Source organism: Varanus komodoensis, unplaced genomic scaffold (genome assembly GCF_004798865.1).
Source record: "Varanus komodoensis strain SLA01 unplaced genomic scaffold, ASM479886v1 scaffold33, whole genome shotgun sequence".
NCBI lineage: Eukaryota > Metazoa > Chordata > Lepidosauria > Squamata > Varanidae > Varanus > Varanus komodoensis.
Window position 1 is genome coordinate 7,635,146 of NW_025335817.1, and position 21,032 is coordinate 7,656,177.

The 21,032-nt window shown below is 43.3% G+C and overlaps 2 protein-coding genes across 3 annotated transcripts in view; both read left to right on the forward strand.

Moving 5' to 3' along the window:
- Positions 1 to 5,272: 5,272 nt before the first annotated feature.
- BLOC1S6 (biogenesis of lysosomal organelles complex 1 subunit 6) lies at positions 5,273 to 11,846 on the forward strand. Its single transcript, XM_044438740.1, has 5 exons — positions 5,273 to 5,591; positions 7,879 to 8,023; positions 8,682 to 8,769; positions 9,526 to 9,612; positions 11,033 to 11,846. The coding sequence occupies exons 1-5, from the start codon at positions 5,522 to 5,524 to the stop codon at positions 11,150 to 11,152; spliced, it is 510 nt and encodes a 169-aa protein (XP_044294675.1). The 5' UTR covers positions 5,273 to 5,521; the 3' UTR covers positions 11,153 to 11,846.
- A 1,981-nt stretch (positions 11,847 to 13,827) lies between these two features.
- SQOR (sulfide quinone oxidoreductase) overlaps positions 13,828 to 21,032 on the forward strand; it is a 36,892-nt gene continuing 29,687 nt past the window's right edge. For both annotated transcript variants that reach the window (XM_044438828.1, XM_044438826.1), the window contains exon 1: positions 13,828 to 13,923. The gene's annotated coding sequence lies outside the window, so the exon portion shown is untranslated. The remainder of the gene's footprint in view (positions 13,924 to 21,032) is intronic.

The window sequence follows — 21,032 nt, forward strand, 5'->3', positions numbered from 1 at the left end:
TTAGAAATATACCAGAGATCACATATCCCAGATTTCAAGGCTGAGGACCTGTGATAAAAATTAAACTCTCATTTTCTAAATGAGCTGCCACTATTATTCAATTCATGTTCACAACTTGTAAAATTTAAGATTAGTTTTGCTGTAAATAGTCATTTGCGATCTTAAAAGCAGATGACTCTACCAACAATTATTACTTGAAAGATTTCAGATAGGAGATAATAGACCATATGTAAAAGTGTGTTAGTTTAATGGACAATTACATTGAGAAGATTTTAATCTCAAACTGGCACTTGACACCTGGAGACTAAAAGGGGTTTATTGAACCATCTCATCCACTAAGCCATAAAAGCTAATCTGGTGTATTGAACCCAATCAAAACTTGGAGAAGGGTAACATTTTAAGTATACATGCAGAAATAATGGATAATAATATAACAATGCAACCATTTGTTCTGAGATACTTAAAAGAGGATGGAACAGAATGAGTGGTCATGCATATTTTCATAGTATCATAGAATAGTAGAGTTGGAAAGAGCCATGAAGGCCATCAGCTCCAACCCCCTGCTGTTGCAGGACACCATGTCACACCATCCCACTCAGATGGGACTCAAGTGAAAATATTTTAATTATTAATAGTGAAAATTCTGGTTGTACAAAATAAGAAAAAAAGGAAGCACCACTGCTCCAGGTTTGGATTAATGCAAGTTGGTTAACTATCAGTTCCTCATTATGTATATCATTCAACTTGTTTTGACAGCTCATCACTATCTGGGAGTGGGAGGTCCTTATTTTTGCTGCAACAGGTGTGGTTGTCCTGCCACACTCAGCCTTAAGTATGATCTTCACAGTGGATACCATTGTATAACTTGTTCGTTTTACTTTTTAATTGCTCTTTTAAGTCAATGTAGAACATTTTTCTAGCTATAGGTTTTTTAAACAGTGAAATACAACTTGTGAGAGACTATTATAATGCTATATCCTATTTTTTACAACTTACATTTTTGCAAAGTAATTTAAAAAGCAAGTTTTTAAAGCATATCATTGTAGTGTTTGAGGAAAGAATAACGAGTATTATAGCATTGTTCCTCTACAACACTTGAATGCTAACTTTAAACAAAAATAATAATAAATCTTTTTCTGGTAAACATCAGTAGTAGCTGCATATTTTACTCTGTTCCTGTGAAATCAATGAGACTGTTCTAGAGAGTGTGCCTTATGTTCTAGTTTTAAAAAGACTACCAACTGGTGGTTTCCACCATTGTTTAGGTTACTTGCTCACTAGTACAAATTCTAAATTGTACTCCATAGAGTTTGCACTAATGATTTCACAAAGCTATCAGTAGTTTCTCATGAGAAGCAAAGTCACTACCCCTTGCAGACTGTGACCTTGCCGTATTTTGTAATGTCAAAAAAGCCACAATATGTTTATACTATAGCTGCAGCTTATCTTGCAGTTAGAAACACTTCTTTGCAAGGGCCCTTTGGCCATTGGTAGAAAGTGCAAATTTTACAATTCTTTTAAGAGGATTAGAAAATTAATATTCTGCAAGGGAACAGGGTGCTGACACAGCACAACAGAATCCTAAGCCTTAGCATTATAGCTGACTTATAGACACTGTCAGATACCTTTCAATTGCTTACAGGGTGTAAATTAGCTATATTATTTCACACTGGCCTAGTTTATGTCTCAGCAGCTACATGTCCCTGCAAGGGTTTCTTTTGAGTGCAAAGAAAGTGCTTTGCACTCAAAACCACATTATTGTTATATAATGTGGTTGGGAGGTGGAGCCAAGTCCCTCCAGCATTTTACTTCCTGCCCTAAAATATCTGATTATGATATAATGAAATAAATAAGCAATGCCAATGAAACCTACAAAAAAAGTTTGCAAAATCTCCTCTGAGGTTTTTCAAAAGTACTTGGCATTTTCAAGCTGCTGTTGGCCTTTCTCTAATCTTGCCACTGAGACCTATGAATCCTGGTGCAGTGCCTTACCTGAGAGCAAATAAGCTCCAGGAAGAAAAATGTGGAGAGGATAAAGAGAAAAAAAATAACATTGTTGTCTTGAGCCGTTCTGGCACCTTAGGCAAACATTGCAGCTTACTTATATTTCTTGTTTCACTAGCACAGAGGTGTAGCTGTTTAATGGAAAGCAGATTTTTTTTTTAAAGAATGAACCCTGCATCTCTCTTGCCTCCCCACCCACATGGAACTCAAAGTGGCATGCAAAGAATTACAGTTCTTCCATCTTAGTTCTGACCCTGCTTAGACTTGCTCTGCTGCATCATGTCTTCTTCAAACCATGCATAGCCTCTGTACTTTTTGTGGTTGCTCAGAAAGGATTTGGGCAGCCTGTCATGCAATAGTGGGGTGGGGATAATTGCCTCTGCAAAATCCTTGCATCATACTGCTCTTTTGTCATTTATGGAGACTCTTTATGAAGATCTATAGGCGTCTGTGTGTCCTATAGGCAATGCTCTATTTAAAGGCTTGTCTGAACCAAGGATGATAAGAAAAGAGAGCAGGGGCCTGAAAGGTGCCCATCAACAGTTGCACCTACAATGCAAACAGGGCAGGTATGCCAGAAATCACCTGGTCACAGCCTTTCCTACAGTGCATTGCATTTCTATTTCAAAATCTAGTAATCACTTCTATGTTTAAATCTAGGTGGAAATTGTATGCATATCTGCCTCTTCAGTTTCTGCTTTGCCCCTGTATGAGTGGTCACTTTATATGTACCGAAAGCGGCAACGGGCTTGTGGAAAAAATGTGTGTTTTCAGCATTACACAGTACTGCCTTCCTGATGAGTGGTTGATGAGCATGTGCATGTCTTAAGTAAGAGAGGAGGAGCCCTACAAATACAAACAAATAGAAATGCATCACTAGGTCACATTATTTCCCATTAGCCCAGCACCGTGTACTCTCAGAAATGGAAGGTGAATCTTCATCCACTTGCACATGCAGATGGTCCCATCGACAGGTTGGGCAAAAATACTCATTGAAGTATGGGTTACACCTATGGGTTACACCCTTGTACACTGCTGAAAACCTCCAACTGTTTCCCACAGAGTGTCCCCCTGCTCCTTTCCTGTTCACTGAACAGCATCATACCTGCATACCTTTGCACTTCTTCAGGCTGTATAAGTACAACTCTGTGCAAAAGATTGTTATCGTCTTTAATGTTGTTTCAAGAGGCCTGTCCCTTAAGATGAACCAAGAGGAGCACTTTCTATCAAAAGGCAATACATTTTTATCTTCGTACAAGGGCCACCCAGAATGTAGCGCAGACCTTCCTATTTTGAGTTTTGCTGTTTTTGCAAAGTTAAAATTATTAACAGCCAGAGAAAACTACCATGGTTTAGCTTCTGAGCAAAAATTAGATCCAGTATCATACTGTCGACTTTTTCACAACTGCATAGCTGACAGGTGTCAGACACGTTTGGATTGTATCACCTCCCTAGAAGGGAAAAGCACAGCAGCCTTCAGACTGGGCTTGGCTGATCTGTCAGTCATTTGCCTCTTCTGTGGAGCAACTCTGGTCAAGCAAAGTACGAAGCAACCCAACCAGAAGGACACGGGAGGGTGCAGGGAGAAGGCGTTGGAAAGCTACCATTAATATGCCACTGCATTGGGCACCCAATTTACCACTGGAAAAGAAACTACCCTGTAATGCTACTAGGGGCAAACCTAGTAAATTGCTCCCTAAAGGGGCTTTCAAAAGCCCTGATGTTTGCTTTTGTTATGCCGCTGTTGCTAAGGAAAGCTTCCCACCCTGCCTAGCAACCAGACCCTTCCATACCAGAGAGTATAAGGCTTTGCCATAGAGGTACGCAAATATAGACTGACAAACAGTCTAAACTTCCGATAAAAAATGGAAGATTAGTATCTCTATGGGCCGTGTGCCAATCTAGCGCCTTCTTGACCGCAGATTTCCGTCATTATGTGCGGCGCTTCCTGCGAGTTATTTCTATGGTCAGGTGAGCTTTTATAGCCAATCAGAGCCACAGTAAGAGCGACTGCGCAATCGTTTCCTCCAAGTCTGGTGGTTAGCTCAAATTCATATTATAGACTCATACATTATACCTGAATTCCGAGCTGTCTTTGGATCCACTTTTTTAAAAAAGCTCTGATTTGGTGTTGGTTTGTTTTTGGTTTTCGGACATTTCCAATTTACATTTTCTTTACATTTCCTTTACATGTTTACTCCAAGTAAACTTCATCGAATTCAATGGCGCTTACTCCAAAGTGTGCCTTGTTAAATGCAGAACGTTGTCTACCAAGCGCCGGATTTGGACGGGAAGAGATCTGAGGAACTGTAAGCAGATCGCTCTTTCTTCCAAATTAAATAAGAGTTTTCTTATTTAAACACTTTAAGAGGGGAACTTTAAGCTAGAAAGCCAAGCTCAGCTCTGTCCTACTTGATTTTGAAAGGCTGTCCTATTTTATTGCTTGCATTTTACTGACGTGTTATTTTTATCTTTTAAAGATTTTGTTGCAAACCAACACATGAACGTAGGAGCGATTCACAAATGTACTGTTGGTGTGTAAACTAATGATATTTACACACCTAAAGTCCAATGGCCCTTTGACCTTCTCATCTCTACTGGTCTATGATTCTATGGTTTATTGAGATGATGGCTATCTCCCTATATGTTATCTCCCTGTCAGTCAATATATCTACAGGCACCACATGCTGTGGAACATGGGCAGGAGATACTGTTGCATTTGTGTCCTGCTTGTGGGTTTTCTGTGGACAGGTGGTTAGCCACTGTGTGAATCCGAGCTAAATGGATCCTTGGCCCAATCCAATGTGGCTATTCTTATGTTCTTAACTATGAAGTTCATTGTCTCAGACTGTAATTGTGGCTGACTACCTAGATGGCTTTAAAAAGGGATTGGGCAAAATCATGGAGGAAAAGGTTGTCAGTGCCTACTAGTTCGGAGAGCCGTGTGATACCCCCGATATGCCAACATACACCAGTTGCTGGGGGACATGAGCAGGCTACTGTTGCACTCATGCCTGGCTTGTGGGAGCCCATGGGCAGCTGGTTGGCCCCTGAAAAGAATGCTGGACTAGGTGGACCCCTGATCGGATCCAGCTCAGCTCTTCATGTGTTCTCATTCAGCGGTTTCTGTGGACAGCTCACGTTCTCACGGAAAAGAGAGCAAGAAAGACACAAGATCCGAAGACACTCGGCCTATTTACGTACTCTACACGTTTTCAATCTCTAGGGTTCTTATTGGCGATCTATTTCCGGTCTTTACCGGAAGGCCTACTCTCCTCCTATTACGGGCCCTTTTCCTTTCCCCTGGGGATCCCAACAAGCAGGGAAAAAGTAGGACCTTCCGTGTAGGCAGCGCAGCTAAGTGGCTTCCCCGCTGCGCCCCTTCCCGTCGGCCGTCGACCACTTGGGGGAGCGCTCCGGCCGAGCTGCTGGCGTCTTCCCACCTTCCGACAGGAGCAGAGGGCGGGTGGCCGCCTTCCCGGAGGGGTGGCCGCCGTCCGCTTTCTCGTGGGGAGCGATGAGCCTGGTGGAGCCGCTCGGCGGGAAGGCGGGCCTGCAGACCCGAACCTTGAGCGATCCCGCCTTAGGTATGTTGAGGCTGGCAGAGGGCTGGGCTTGGGCCGGCCGGCGTGCCTCCGTTGGGCGTCGCTTTCGGCAGGAGTTGTTCAGGCTGCTGAGAATATAAGAGAAGCTCTGCTGGATCAGACCGAAGTCCAGCTAGTCCAGCATTGTTTGACACGGGGGCAACCACTGCTCCCAAACGGGTCTTGAGTGCAACAGCACTCTCACCCATGTTCCCCAGTAACTGGTGTCTGTAGGCGTTCTGCCTCTGATACTGGAGGTAGCTCTAGTAGCCGCTGATAGTGTTCTCCATGAATGTGTATAACCCTTTTATGTCATTTAAAGTTGATGGCCCTCAGCATATTTCATGGCGGTCAACTTCATTGTTAAGAATATAAGTGCTTTACTGGATCAGACTAATGGGTCCTTCTTGTCCTTCTTTCTGTTCACATAGCAGCCAAACAGCTGCCCACAGGAAACCCACAATTAGGATGTGAGCACAAAATCGCCTTCCTACCTGTTTTCTCAGCAACCAGCATACAGGGGCCTATTGCCTCTATATAGCCACCAGGACTAGATAATATTGATGGTGTTAACTTCCAGGAATTTGTCTAATTGCATTCTAAAACTATTTCAGTTGACAACCATCTCAGTCTTGTGGAATGAATTTCACAGTTTAATTATGTGCTGTCTGAGCAAGTGTTTTCTTTTGTGTGACCAGTATCTTCCACTGCTATTTTAGGAGAGGGAGAGAAAGGTCCTCCTATTCACTTTCTCCATACTGTGCATAATTTTGTACATCCCTATCATGTCTCCCCTTATGTGCCTTTTTTCCAAGCTAAGCAGCCCCAGACAGTCTCTCAGGCAATCCGGCTCTCCTGGTATTCCCCATTTTGTAACAATGCATTTGTTTTTCCCCCACTAGGTGCAGAACTTGGCCTTTGTTTCTTTTATAAATATAGTAAATTCTGTTGTTTTCAGTCCAATTAGGTTATCCTTGACTATTTGCCTATCAATCTTGGACTGCCATCCTGTTCCTTCAGCTTGTACTTCCCCCTCATCAGGAAGGTCATAGATCTTTTGGGAGAAGACTGAGCCCAAGTAGAAGCTGACCATTTCTGCCTTTCTTTTCATCTCTTACCACTGTACCACCCACACTGAGTAGCTGAACCTCAATTTCTTTCCTCTTTCTTTTACTTTGGGCATAACTGAAGAAGGCTTTTTGTTGCTTTTAGCATCCCTCACTAGCCTCTATTCATTTCTATCTTTAGCCATCCTGACACCTTCCCTGAAATTATGTGTTACCTGCCTGAATTCTTCCTTTGTAATCTGGCCTTTCTTCCACAAGCTTGACTGCTTATATCGCAGAGTCCCTAGACCAACTGAGGCAGCTTCCTCTGATCTGCTCAGCTAGGAGTCAGGAATCAGACTTATGTCATGTATTTAAGGTGCAGGAGAATGGCCAATAAAAATTGGCAAGCCAATTGTCAGAATGGACTTGATATTCCCTTGCTATTTGTACAGAAGGTGAGAATTTTAGCAGAACAGCTTTTTGGCTCCACTGCAGCACTGGGACGTAACAAGCTGCACCTGCCTAAATTTCTTCTCTCATACTAATAGTGAAAGTGCAAGAACTCTGTCTGACATTAGTTAAGTGTAGACAGCAGAATGGAGGTTCCAGTATATTTCTTTGATGGGAAATGTCTATAGTGGGAGTTCATTCCTATAATGTTCCATTTTGTGGTACAAACTGATTGTCATTTAAATCAGGAAGATACTTTAGAAGGACATTTTATGTTTAATAATGTTGTTTGATAATGGCACGAATGGTCAAAAGACATTGTGGAAGAATTGTTTAAGCCAGTTTTTAATAAAAGCTTAGAATGAATGCATTCTTTTTTTTCTCCTTCTTTTTTTAATGGCAAGAACTGATTAGATTGGTTAAATACAGTGAATTGTTTTAGTATGATGATAAAGAACTCCAAGGCTCAGAAAGCTGCATGAGGTTTCTGATTTGAACACTCAGGGACTGAATATTCAATATTTATCAATTGTCCATTCATATTCTCTAAATGTAATGCTCAGGGCAAAGACTATCTTATTATTAATTTTTGTAATCTGCTGTGAAGAGATAAACAACTTCAGAATTCATGCCCATTTATAAGCATTCACACTAAGAGTATCAGACTTTTTATAGGGTATCTGAGAATTAAGTTAATTGCATGGTGCAAGCTAGTATTTCTTGTAGCTGTTGATCTGTTGATCCATTTAAGCCTTTATTTGTAATATTTATAAACTTGCTCTCTATTGCAGATTTTGCTGATCATTCTCCTGATGAAGGTTTAGTAGAAGACTTCACTGCTGTAGATAAGAAAGCTGTAGAACAGCTAACCAAAGGATTACTTTCACATTATTTACCTGATCTACAACGGTCAAAACTAGCCTTAAAAGAATTAACGTACGTAAAACAAGAAAACGGCATGTGTAACTTTTTGTCTGTTATAAAAATCCTGAATGGATTGCTTGTCAGTAGAATGAGTCTCCCTTTTTATTTCTGTTCAGAGGTCACCAGAAGAGCTATTTCCACACTTGCTCTCATTTATGTGGATTTGGGCATACAGCAGTGTTCTGAATTTTATTCTCCACCAAATCAAGGTCTGCCTTGCTCGTGGACGTGGGTGGAGTAACACACTTGAGAAAACTACTGTGTCCTCACTAGCAGATAGTATTAAGTTTGCACATATTCATCAACAGTAGTTAATATATGTTTGGTCAGGACTGTGAAGGGGTGATTGAATGTACTGTTTCCTATCCACTCTCTACTGCCACTTTGCATTCAGTTTAGAAAATACCCCATTCCTGGGTTGTTCAGCATGACATGCAAACCCAGAACTCTGGCTTATTGAGGGGAAAACAGTCCAGTGTTTTAACTCAACAAGAAACAGTAGTGGCAAGCAGGAGAAGGCAACATGCTCTTTCACTCTTGTGTGGTCCCAGCAAGCCATGAATAATGCATTGATTGGTGTTATATGCTAACCAAGTCAATATTTCAACATTTTTATGTTTTACGTAGTTTGATTTCAAAGTGCATGTAAACAATTATGTCGTCCTTTCAGACAGAACCAGGAAGTACTATTAGAAACTCTACAGCAAGAAATCTCAAAGTTTAAAGAATGTAGTTCTATTCTTGACATCAATGTACTGGTAAGTGTGTTCTGTCAGTTGTTTGGTTAAAATGTTATATGCTTCAGTTTCTATGGGAAACACTACAAAAGGCATCTTTTCCTTGGAGAATTTCTTTGTTAAGTTGGTGAAACCCTCACCACAGGATATCCAGCCTGACATTGTTATGGGGGAAACTTAGCTTCTTATTTAGAAGTTCCATTATTTCATGTTGCATTTAGGGTTGACTCCGTGAAAGCTGCAATCCTATGCACAGTTTAATTTCCGTGAGAGCAAGCCCCATTGCACACTGGGGTCTTATTTTTGTGTATATTCAGTTAAGCAGCCATCCAAGATCTCTGAATGATGTGCAAAGTGAAGACAAATTAAAAATCAAAGTGATCTAAGAAGCAGCAGCAAACAGGAAAACTATAAAACCAAAACAAATTTCTTTAAAATAACAGTTAAGTGATTATAAGATATATAGGTGGGGTGCTTGTTTGGGCAGAAATGGTGATTATATGTATTAAAAAATGCAAGGGTTTCAGTATCACTCCTTGGCCTCTACAGTCATTCAGAATTTGCAGAAGGGGATAGAGCCTGATAATATGTATTCTTACTTGGAAGTACTTATCATTGAACCCGTGGTACGAATTTCCACCAGGTATGTGTGCATAGGATTACAGTGTGATGCTTGCTTCAGTTTCTTCCAAGTGGCTGTTTGCCTTTTCAGATATCATTTTGAAGTTAGTTAAATGGGCAAATACATTTAGGCTTAATTTCATTTTTTTTCTTAAGTTTTCAGAAGCGAAACATTATCACAATAAGTTGGTAAACATTAGGAAAGAGATGATGATGCTCCATGAGAAAACATCAAAGCTGAAAGTGAGTTTCATTTCCTTTTGCTTTGCAACAGTCAAACAATTTGTGCTGCTTATTCTTGCTGATGCTTGGAGAGCTTTGCAGATTAAAACTGATCCTTCACATACTGTGTTCTTCTCTTATATTGCCATTGTATAATCTCCAGTGTGTGAAGTTATTGACTTCACTGTCATCTGTTCATGTTATGAAAAGCTTGTCACCACAGATTCTGCTGTACATGTTACAAGTAGCAGATAGTAGGATCCTGCCTAGTCTTGTTTCTGCACTCATGGAACATCCTTCTAAGAAAACATCAGACTTCACAGCTCAAAAGCTGTAACCTTGTTCACACTTATTTGCAGGTGGCTTGTGCTGAACAATGTAAGATTTACTTCCAAGAGAACATGCTTAGGCTAAATGAAAGTTACCAATACGTGATATCTCATTCTCTTTTCTGATGTAAAAGTTAACTTTAAATTGATGCATGGCACGAAGGGCCCAGTGGGCGCTTAGGCCCCCGTCGATTCCCTTATGTAAGCACTGGATCCACTGATTCTGTTGCACAAGCAGGATCCAGTGCTTAGGCAAGGTAGATTTAGTGCTTCCTAGAGGAAGCCCTGACTCCCCCCTCTCAGAAATTAGCATTTCTGCTTGTGTTGGGTTGTCCCAGAAGCATTAAATGTTGAGTGGTGGAATTGGCAGGTTGTGAGAGCATCTGTGGGGACATATGTGAAACTGCTCCCAAACTCTAGAATGCACCCCCTCAGGCGCTCTTGGGCTTTTAATAAAAGTCCAGAGGCACATTTTTGGATTTCACAGTTCTACAGTTTTACTGTTTGATATTTTTATTGCTTTACACTGTTCTGCCTGGATTGCTTTTAGCAAATAAGGGAGTATATAGATGAAGAGGCTAATGTATACAAAATATTTGTTCAGAATCACTTCAGCATTTGTGTGTATTGCATAGAATTTCCCCTTGACCAAGCAACATCACCTGACAAATGAAGGTGTTAAGTGCTGACGGACAGGAAGCCAAAGCTGAGAAGCAAAGGGTTGACATGCTTGGGCAGTTGCAAAAGTACAGAAATAGCTGAAAAAACAAAACTAATTTTGGGCCATCACTTAATAACCCAGTGGGGACAGCCTTCTCAGTAGCTATGGGATATTCATTGGGGGGAAATGGAAAGTGGAGGGACAGTGAAAGCGCAACACCACCATAGGAGGGAATGGCTGCTTCAGACACCGAATGCAAAAACTCCTGTAAGGAGAATGTGCAGCAGTATGCATAGCAGAGCGCACTTGTGTTGTACTGAAAGGCTGGTGGGAGACGAAACTTGGCACCATAGCAGCCAAAAAGTGCAGCTGCCATGCTGTCAGATACAGTTGTGTGTTTTTTTTTTAACTTCAGAAGATAACATAGCTTTCCAAAACGTCATTTTTTCAGAAAAGAGCTCTCAAGCTCCAGCAAAAGAGGCAGAAAGAAGAGCTAGAACGAGAACAGCAACGGGAGAAAGAGCTTGAAAGAGAGAAACAGTTAACTGCCAGACCAGCTAAAAGAACATGAAAGCTGAACATGTATTGGCTTGTTGAACTATTATCAGATCCCTTGGACTTAACTGGGGAGACAGTGCTGGGACTCATGACCTGATGTTTGTGATTGCCAAGAAATTTATCAGCACAGTACTAATATTTCCAGGTTGCTATTAACTAATCAGGAAAGCGGTTATGAACAAGGAGCTTTCCTTTTCAGCAGTTCAAGGTGGCTTTTTGACCAAGTCTCTGCGGCCTAGTGTTGCTGTGTCAGATTTTCCGCCCACACGTGTGTGTGTGTGCATGCACTCGCATGCACACAAATGGGGTAAGACATCACTTTGATAGCACAGTGTCTTACATTGTCTGGCTGACATGAATAACTCCAAGCTTGAATGTGTTTTCTTAATTGGTGTGTTCCACATCATTTGCTATATTCTAGATTTTAAAAATAAGTTGTTTTCATTAATGAGTGCCGATAAATGAATCTGTGTTATCTTAAACGCATGGCAAAATGTGGAAAAATAATGAGTCAACTTCATGTTCCCCATTTTTATTGCTTTACCTTCAGTAAAATGTTTTTTGATTCCATGTTACGTACTCAGCCATGTGAATGGGGGGAAAGGCCCAAACTACTTTAAAACAGAGTGTTATCTATGTCCAGTCTTAGGGTTAATAAGAGATTATCTGTAAAAATAAAGCACATTTGAAGAATTTTGCAAGAAAAACAATGCATATGTGTATTCCTCAGCACAAAAAAAAAGTGGTGGTTCCCACATATTTCTACAAGAAATGTATATAAATTCTAAATGCCACATCTATTATCAGATGCCAAGGAAAGGCCTTTTGACAGTTATAGGCAGCCTACTTATATATACTGTATATAAGTAGCTTCGTTGTAACATAATAGAAAAATAGAGAGAAACCGCTCAATGAATTGTGGTATACCAAATGTAGATCTCACAGTCCCTTGCCTTCCTCCGTCACCATCTTGAGAGTAAAGGATGTGTTCCATCCTCCCCAGTCTTGGTTAGACTAATAAAGTGATCGCATCAGGCATGTGAGAGATTGGGATTCCAAGCAGCATAATAGGAGTTTGTTCTACAGGATCCTGTGTGATACATTGTAATCCCTATTTCCCTTCGATGTAGAGTACTTAACCATAGAAGTGCGTAACAGGCAGATAATAGTTCTCTAGAATACTAGCAAAACAATACTTCACTGTATTATCTAATTGTGTATTCCACTCATAAATCTGTTGTGTTTTCTTGACCTTGCACTCTGAATCAAATATGCTAAAGGCAGTAATCCTATACATTTTTTTTCATCTAAAAGCCTACAATTTCCAGCATGCCCCAGGAAGTAATGCTGATTGGGGAATGCTGGGAGTTGTAGGACTTCTTTTCCTGTCTAAACTTCCATAGGGTTCTACCTGAAAGAACCAGTTTTCAAAAGCTATTGGAACATCACCCAAGTTTTTTTTTTTTTTTAACTTTGTTTGCACTCTGAGCTTTTGCATGTAGGTATTTAATTTACTGATTAATTTATGGCTGGCAAAGAGTTGTAGGACTTTTTCTGCCTAAAATAGGATTGTCACTAACTCATGTTTATATTTGAAGTTTAAAATTCATAGTGAAACTATCTCTTCAATGTATTTGTGTGCTGATCACTAGAAGTTGCTCAGGATAACAACACACAAGAATGATGGGTGTAGTTATGACAGTGTTTTGTATCAGCACAGGTTTGTTGAAACATACAAGGTGGGTCTGTTATATTGGTATCTTGTTTATATTTGATTCAAATGCTGAAAATGGTGTATATTTTTAAGCACACCACTTGCTGGGGGAAGGGGAGTGCTGTTACAGAGTGATATGTTATCACTTCTTAACCCAGCCAGGGCATCTTTGCCAGGCAGACATGAACTTGCGGGGAACTGGTTATTTAAAGCTAAGCTGCTGTCCCAAGGGTCTGATTCAATCATATTAATTGCCTAAATTGCAAGGGTATAGTGGAGAGGAAGATCCCAAATATGAGTAACTCTTGAGTAGGAACTGAGCAACAGTCTTGAAAGAAGTTACCCTTTGTATCAGCAGCTCTGTCCATTTTTTGCAACACCACTAGGAGTCATACAGGAAGGTTCTGGATATGCTCTTGCCTTGCATCTTTCTGGGGGTCACCTCCGAAAAGGCGCGCTGCTTACTGGCTCCCTGCATCGCCTCACTCGGCGGCGAGGCTTCCTCCGGGAGGCTGCAGGCTGTCCGGGGCAGGAATGTGTGGAAGGAAGCGGCCATTCGGGCAGCCTGCCCCGCAGACTGCTGAGAGCGCTGAACATTAAGCCCAGCACCTGGGCTTGGCCACTGCTTCCCGCCGCCCTGGTCCCTTCAGTCAACCTGCCCAGCAGCACCCGCGAGTCCATTGCCAAGGAAAGAGATGTCGGGGTTCAACCCCCCTGACCTCCATCCCCCGCCCCCCAAAATCTGGAAGCCCCACGTCTCTGGGGAAAAGGAATAAAGCTAATTTCTCTGAAAGAAGAGTGTGGGGCACGCGATGAGGAAGGACAGCCAGACACGCTCGGCGAGCCGGAGCAGAAGCGCAACGCATTCTGCACGTGCTCAGGAGCCCTTCGCCCGAGTCTGGCTCGCCGCGCGCGCGCCCCAGCAGGGCGCGGCCAGGAGGCGCACCCGGCGCCCCGTGCTCGCCTCGCCTCGCCTCGCCCGCCGCCCTCCCCGCTGATAGCGACTGCGCGGCTCTTGCGCCACGGAGGGCGGCGGCCTTCCGCGCGGACGGGCAGCGCGAAGCCGAGCGGTGAGTACCCTCCGCGGGCCGGGGGGCTCCGCCTCGCCCCCGCGCCCCCCGCCCGGCGCTTCCGTGCTCCCGGGGCGCACACGCCACAGGAGGCGCTCCGAGCGCCCGTCCTCGCCGGGCCGCCAAGTGCGTTTCGCGTGTTAAAGGGCTTCGCAGAGTTCAAGCGGGGAGCGGGCGTGGGAACGTGAGCGGGACGCGGGGCTCGGGGTTCGCCTGCCCGAGGATTCGGGGCCCTGTGCCACACGAGGGTATCTCTGTGCAGCGCAGGCGGCTCGCTGCCCTGGTTCCTGTTACTCGGTGCCAGGAACTCTTCGTCGGTCGGGCCACAGGAGGGGGGAAAAAGAGCCAGAGCGCTCGTCTCCTCAGGACTCTCCTTTCTTTAAAAAGGGAGGTATGGGCAAGGGAGAGGAGGATATTTGATGGGGGTGGGGGAGGTAAACCTCAGAAAGATACAAGGGGGGAACAGAGGGTGAAGCACTTATTGTTAACCCCCCCGCCCCCGGATCAGAGGGAAGAGAGCCCTTCAGGGCCCCCGCACCCTTATTTCAGAAATTGCCATGGATAGCGGGGAGGCAGGCGGCCAGCCTCCCAGAAACTGGGGGCTTCAGCCCTAGCGGGCCACCCCCAAATGCTGCTTCTCTGTCTGTGCATGTTGTGGAGTCTGTTTTGTGAAGCGGAGCTCTGTCTTCTCACACGGCCCTGACCTCTGAAGTGTTGTGAAGCAAAACAGACGTTGGATCAGTTCATCCTCTCGCCAAGGCTACTGCCAGAGTCTCGCTTGATCAAAAGTCTGCTTGAGCAAGCGACCTGTTTTCTACAGATCACCTTTCTCACCCTTGCAGACGGGGGGGATTCGGGGATTTGTAGTCCAAGGGAGCACTTTGGAGAAGGTTGCTCTTGTTCCTACTTCTAACAACTGGTGTAACTACTCCTGAACTGAGAGATTCAGCTACTTGACTTCTCCCTATGAATAAATAGTGGAGTCCTGTAACAGACTTTTAGATCTGCATGGAAGGACTTCAGGTCGTAGGGCAGGTAACATAGTTTCCTAAATTGCTGCCCAGGAGTTTGGGGAGTATGACCAACCAACAAGAGCCACATATTTATTTATTATATTCATATCCCACCTTTTTTCCTATCTCCTCCTCTCCATCTTAACCTCGCAACAACCCTGCGAAGTAGGTTGGGTTGAGAGTCTGTGATTGGCGCAAAGTCACCCAGCTAGCTGCCTGGTCCAAAGGGGACTAGAACCCAGATTCGGAGCATCCAGCCCCACACTTTTAGGCACTATACCACGCATAGCATCTCAGAAGCTCATGTTAGCTCTCTGCTTTCTCCCCATCACTGAGAGTGTACAGCATTTATCAAGACTGTGTGACAAGCAGCAGTTCAGGGCATGTAGTGGTCATTAGGATTATGTGACAGACAGCAGTTCAGCAGATGCAGCTTTTCCCCAGTTAGAGTTGACGTGATAGAAAAAGTCATGCTAGGTCAATTGATGCCTTTTCTACACTCGATTTTTTTTTTTAAATCACAGTACCCTTTCCAAAAGGAAGTCAGATTTGGAATATTCAAAGCCTCGTTTTATTTATTTATTTATTTATTAAAACATTTTTATGCCACCCCATTCGCCAAAGCCTCGGGGATTTACCTGGATTTCAATGTGGAGAGGTCATAGCTAGTTGTAGACATGAGGTAAAAATAAGGTTTGTTATTGCCTTAAGCAGCTTGGCCCCGGGATAGCTGAGAAAGAACCTTCTCCCTTGCCTGCCCCCTAGGCACCAATGTCACCAAATGATGGGTTCCTGGTGCTTCCTCATTGACTTGCAGACTGTTTGGAATCCACTTGGAGCAGAGCTTTTAGTGTGTTGGCACCCTTTGTACAGAACTCCCTGCCTATGGGCAGGCTTTGGCATTGTTTTATTTTCAGCATCTGCTGAATAAATTTGACATAATCAGCTGTGGTCTTACTGGCATAATTTGACGTTATAGGGTTTAATGCTTGTATGTCAGTTGCTGCTATTCTCTCCCCAGCTTTCACCAATCAGATATTTTATGGATGTAGAAAGGTACATATATCTTGTAAATAAATATTCTTTTTAAATGTTTTGCACGCAGATGATCCTGGCATGGCCAGTTATAAAAGCACTTTTTCCGGCCACCCAGGAGAGATACTTGCAAAGCAGGCGATGCTGGTTTCATGCTGCCCTACAAACTGATGTAGGGCAGCTTTTTGTGTCATTATGGTTTCAAACGAGAAGTAAACCCACTAAGAACAGAACATTGGATCATAAATGGGCTGACAACGGTTCTGTCATCTTTTGCACCAAAGGTGGGCTGCCTGTGGAAACTTCAATGGAGTAGAACCTTATTAGAATAGGGAAGTTTGTAATATCTTCTAATTATGCTTTCTTGTTCATCCCTTGCAAACATTTCATGTAAGTATTTTTATAAAGCTTTCTAATTCTGCATTTTTTCTCAATGACCCTGTAAGGAAAATTTATGGGAGGGCTTAGGAAAGGCATAGGGGGAAATGGAAGGCAGAGTCAGAAAAAGAAAGCAAAATGGGAAGAGAAACTTGGCAGAGAGGAGAGTTATGCATGATCAAGAACTGGGGAAACAAGGACAGCTGCAACTCACATAACTGATCTGAAAAGACCAGTTAGTGAAGCTGTACTCTACAGTGAGTAACTAATAGCACAATGCTATGTGCTGTGGTCTCATAGAGTTCAGTAAGTCTTACACCTGGGTAAGTAGCATGTCGGATTATAACTACAGAGCCATCAAAAAGGCACTGGATAAAAATCAGGTGTGTATTTAAGGAAGGGGCCTTGGCTCACCAGGAAGGGCACATGCTGTGTGTTCAGAAGGTCCCAGTTCAGTCTCCGGCATCTCCGGTTCAAATGAAGATGATCCTTTCCTGTTTGAGCTTCTGGAGGGCTGATACCAGTCAAAGATCCCTCCCGTAGCTTGGTTTTCCATAGAGAGCTAGTCTTCATTGAATGGTCATGCGAAACTGGGGGTGGGGGGCAGTGAAGGCACTGCGCTGTAATGCATATGGTCAGAACAGTCCATCCTGGGAAAAACCACACCTGTTTCCTTTCTGTTCAAAACAAGCATGGAAATAAATAAATCTTCTGAAGTTATATGGCATTTACTCCTAAAAGCATGTTCACATCTTCCCCCAAATCTTCACCATGCGATGTGTTAGCCGCTATTACGCTGCAGATTTGTTGTGCATTCAGTCCTCTTCATCTCACTGTTGTTCGGCATAAGGCTGCAAGAATTCGCGTGCTTGGCTTTGGTTTGGGCTGTACAGAGCATAAACAGGACCTGGGAAGACAGGATGTTTGCTCGGGGGCCAGCATCTGTGCTCCCCACAATTTACATTCAAAGGTGTGGTTAGCTGACTTTTGGCCACAGTCATTGCAGCCGTAATTCTTCTAAACTAAACATGTCAGGGTTGTGCATGCCGGGGCTATGATTTCCTGCATTTCACAAGCTGCCTGACAAAGTTAAGTGTGTGGTTTGCTATGGTGTTTATTACACATTGCACCATATTTCAGGGCATAGGCTCCCTTTCATTCTAGTTGCATGCTGGGACAGCCGCATGGGCTGGATTTCTCCTAAAAGCAGCCACTTAAAGGCAATCCATAGACATTTAAAATCCTCAGGATTCATGGGGCAACAAATTGGGGACCTGCAGTAGCATTTTGCTGTGTGTAAAGTACCACCAGGCAGTTCCACAATCATATCAAAAGACTCCTAACCTGTAGCTGTTCATGAGTCTGCTGCCCCAGTCGCTCGGTGTAGTTGATTATTCTGCTTGTTTTGCATGACTTTTTCAAATTGGAAGGTTTAATCATTAAGCTATATACCCTTGCAAGAAGGAAATGGATGAAAAGGCAATGGTTCATTCACAAGTTTCATACCAAGATAGCTTTATTTACAAGGCAATCAGGGTGATGTGGAGCATTTGAGAGCTATAAATTTGTGCTGCTGCCGCCAACATGAGAGGATAGTTCTTTTACTGCCTTTGCACTTTTACAAGCACAAAAGTTCCCTTCTATGCTTGCTCTTTGAACTATGCACCCAGCCCTAATGCAACATTTAGGGATCACCAGCCCGGGCACCACTTCATTTATCTGCTCTGCAGCAGCTGAGCCTCCCCTGAAACAAAGCAGACACAGTTAGGATAATTTCTAGTTATAGTCCTGTTTAGAGTAGACCCATTAAAATGAATGGGACTTAAGTTAATCATGATTAACGTGTGTCCTATCCATTTGAAGGGGTGCAGTTATGAAGGACTAACGATAGATAACTAACCAGTGGATGCAATCGCAGGCAAGCTTAGACAGAAATAAGTTGCATGATTCCATGCTAGATGAGGGAAGTCGGGAACTGGATGATTTATTTCTGCCTAAGCATTCATGGGATTGCATCTTAAATTTTTATTCCTGTAGTCATGAGGGTGGAACAAATTAAGCAACTCAAAAATTGGAAATTGAACACATGCAGAGTTTTGTTTTCTTTTTAAGTCAGGGTTGGAACACAGTTTTTATTTGTTTGCTCTAATGTGGCAGAGTTGCAAAACATGGAGAGGAGAAACATTGCTTGTGTATTTTCATACTGAAATAGTATATCTGTCTAAGGGCCGGGCCTCACCCCACCCCTAGAACACTAGTAAATCTAGGGTCTAAAACTATCCAGACCAATTTGTTTTTGAATTATCCAGCATTATTAAGCCAGTTCTCATAAGAGTCACTAACTAATAAGCTTTCTTGACTTTTAAAGTGATTAAAATAAATCAAGATTGATAAACACATGCACTCTCTTTTGAAAAGGCTGGAACAGGAAATGTACATAATGAATCTGGTAACTCACTGTGGGAGCAAAGCCAAACTGTGGAACAAAAGGAGTTGAGTCATTTGTTAAACTGATCAACACGAACACCCTATTTCAAAGGACATATTGGCCTTGCAAAATTTGAATTAATGTAACCCTTCCCCTGCAGTACTATCTAAGACTGCAACTTAAGTGAAAAGGAAAAGGAGAATTTATGTAATCACATTTTTGAAAATTATGGACAGCAGTCAAACTTTCTTTTTAAAAAGCATAATATGTTTCCTGCACCCCATCAAGCTCTATGCAGCAGATACTTAATCCTGGCTTAAAGGGATAGCATGTTAATTCATAAACAACTTGCATTTCCACTTCAGACCATTATTGATGGTCTGATGGTTGTTTTTTGATGCTGGTACAGAAATACAAGGACAACACAATAGCTCTGATTCATGTGTGTGGGCCCAACAAGAATCGCTATGTTTCATGCATATTTTACTCAGTTGCTTGTTATTGTGTACAATTATGTTATGGGGAAAGATTTTGATGAGATTGTGGATCTCCTCCTGGATCACACTAGCTCCTAAGAGGCAAGCAAAGGTGAGGGCTACATGGCGGAATTTGGCCTGATTGACCCTGTGACAGAGTTCATCTAATCTAACCAATTTTCTCCCCCCGCCCCCCTTCTACTCATAACCATTAACAGTGGGAGTATTTTTGGGTTTCTCCGTCCTTGTCAAGCCAGATCAGTGGCTGTAAGACTGGCAGTACATAACAGCAGCAACACTAATGGGCCATGACGGAGTTGTGGACTCAAGGGTTTTTTGGAATCCCAGGAAAAGCAGCATGCCAGGCAGGCCTAGGTTTACTTGCAAGGAGGAAAGCTCTTTGTTGTGCTCAAAATGCTTATGAAGCATTTCGCGGCACTTACTTACAATGCACAGCGCAGACCGGACTGCAAGGCACGCTTCAGTCAGCTTGAACGGACAGTCAGCAAAGGCTCAGTGTCCGGACAGAGTGGGGCTGGGCTAGACACTCATTGTGCACTCTGTGCTGCTGATGCCATGAAGCCCTGAAACCGAAGCAGCCTGGAAGTTTTGCCCCCTAGAAAGTCCAGCTAAGCACCGTACTGACAAGCTGGGACAGGGGGAGGCTGGCAGATGTCCACAGCCACATGAGCGAGCGAGGCCTTGGAATGCTAGCAAACAGCTGCTGCTCGGCTGGTGCTGGATCCCGAGCTGTCCTTTGTCCATCTTCTCTGCTGCGCCAGGCTTTTCGGCTGAGTCAGAAAAGTGGGGAGCGGGGGGGGAGGCTTGCCCACAAAATGGAAGACATCTGCGACCTACAGTCTGGACTTGCAATTTGTGATTAGCCCAAGGCTGGCTCATCTTTGGCACTTTGATGTATCCTTGTTAAATGATGAGTCTTTTTAAAAATTAAAATATTGCCAGGCTACAGAGTGATCAGGGATGCAGGAATATAGATGTCCTGACCTGGATCTGCAGTGAAAAGTCTTTACACTGGATTTTTTGTTTATGAATTAGTAGTCCTTTCAAAAGCTCAAAAATATCCTTTCAAAATTTTAATAGGGTGCATTTTATATTGTACTTTATTTTAATTTGCTGTTGTGAACCACCCAGAGAGCTTTGGCTATTGGGCAGTATGGGATGATCAGAATCAGAATCACAGCAGCAGCTCAGTCAATTTGCGGTGCAATTATAGGAGTTCTGAACCTCAGGCTGGTGTGTCAAATCCAGCTCCCCTGGAGTACCAGTCTGGAGTCTCCAAATACGGCCTGACTCCTCCCATTCATCCCACCCCTGTCCCCAACACCTGACTGTCCGGCAGTTTCCCAGCTATTGGACACCCAATTTTCCCCATTTGGACATGTTTAAATGCTTCTCCTAAGGCTGTGTTACTGTCAGTAAGGAGCTTTAAGCTGCAGTCGGCCAGAGCTTGAGTGGACTCCGGGGGATGGTGGAGGACAGGAAGGCCTGGAGGAGTATTTTCCATGGGGTTGCGATGGTTGGACATGACTTTGTGACTAACAACAAAGAGTCAGTGTGGCGCAGTAGTGAAGAGCACGGGACTGGGACTCAGATGATCTGGGTTCTAGTCCCTGCTCAGCCATGGAGCCAACTGGGTGACTTTGGGCCAGTCACAGACTCTCAGCCCAACCTACCTCACAGGGTTGTTGTGGGGATAAGATGGAGGAGATGTAAGCTGCCTTGAGCCCTTTGTAGGAAAAGGCAGGATATAAATTGAAT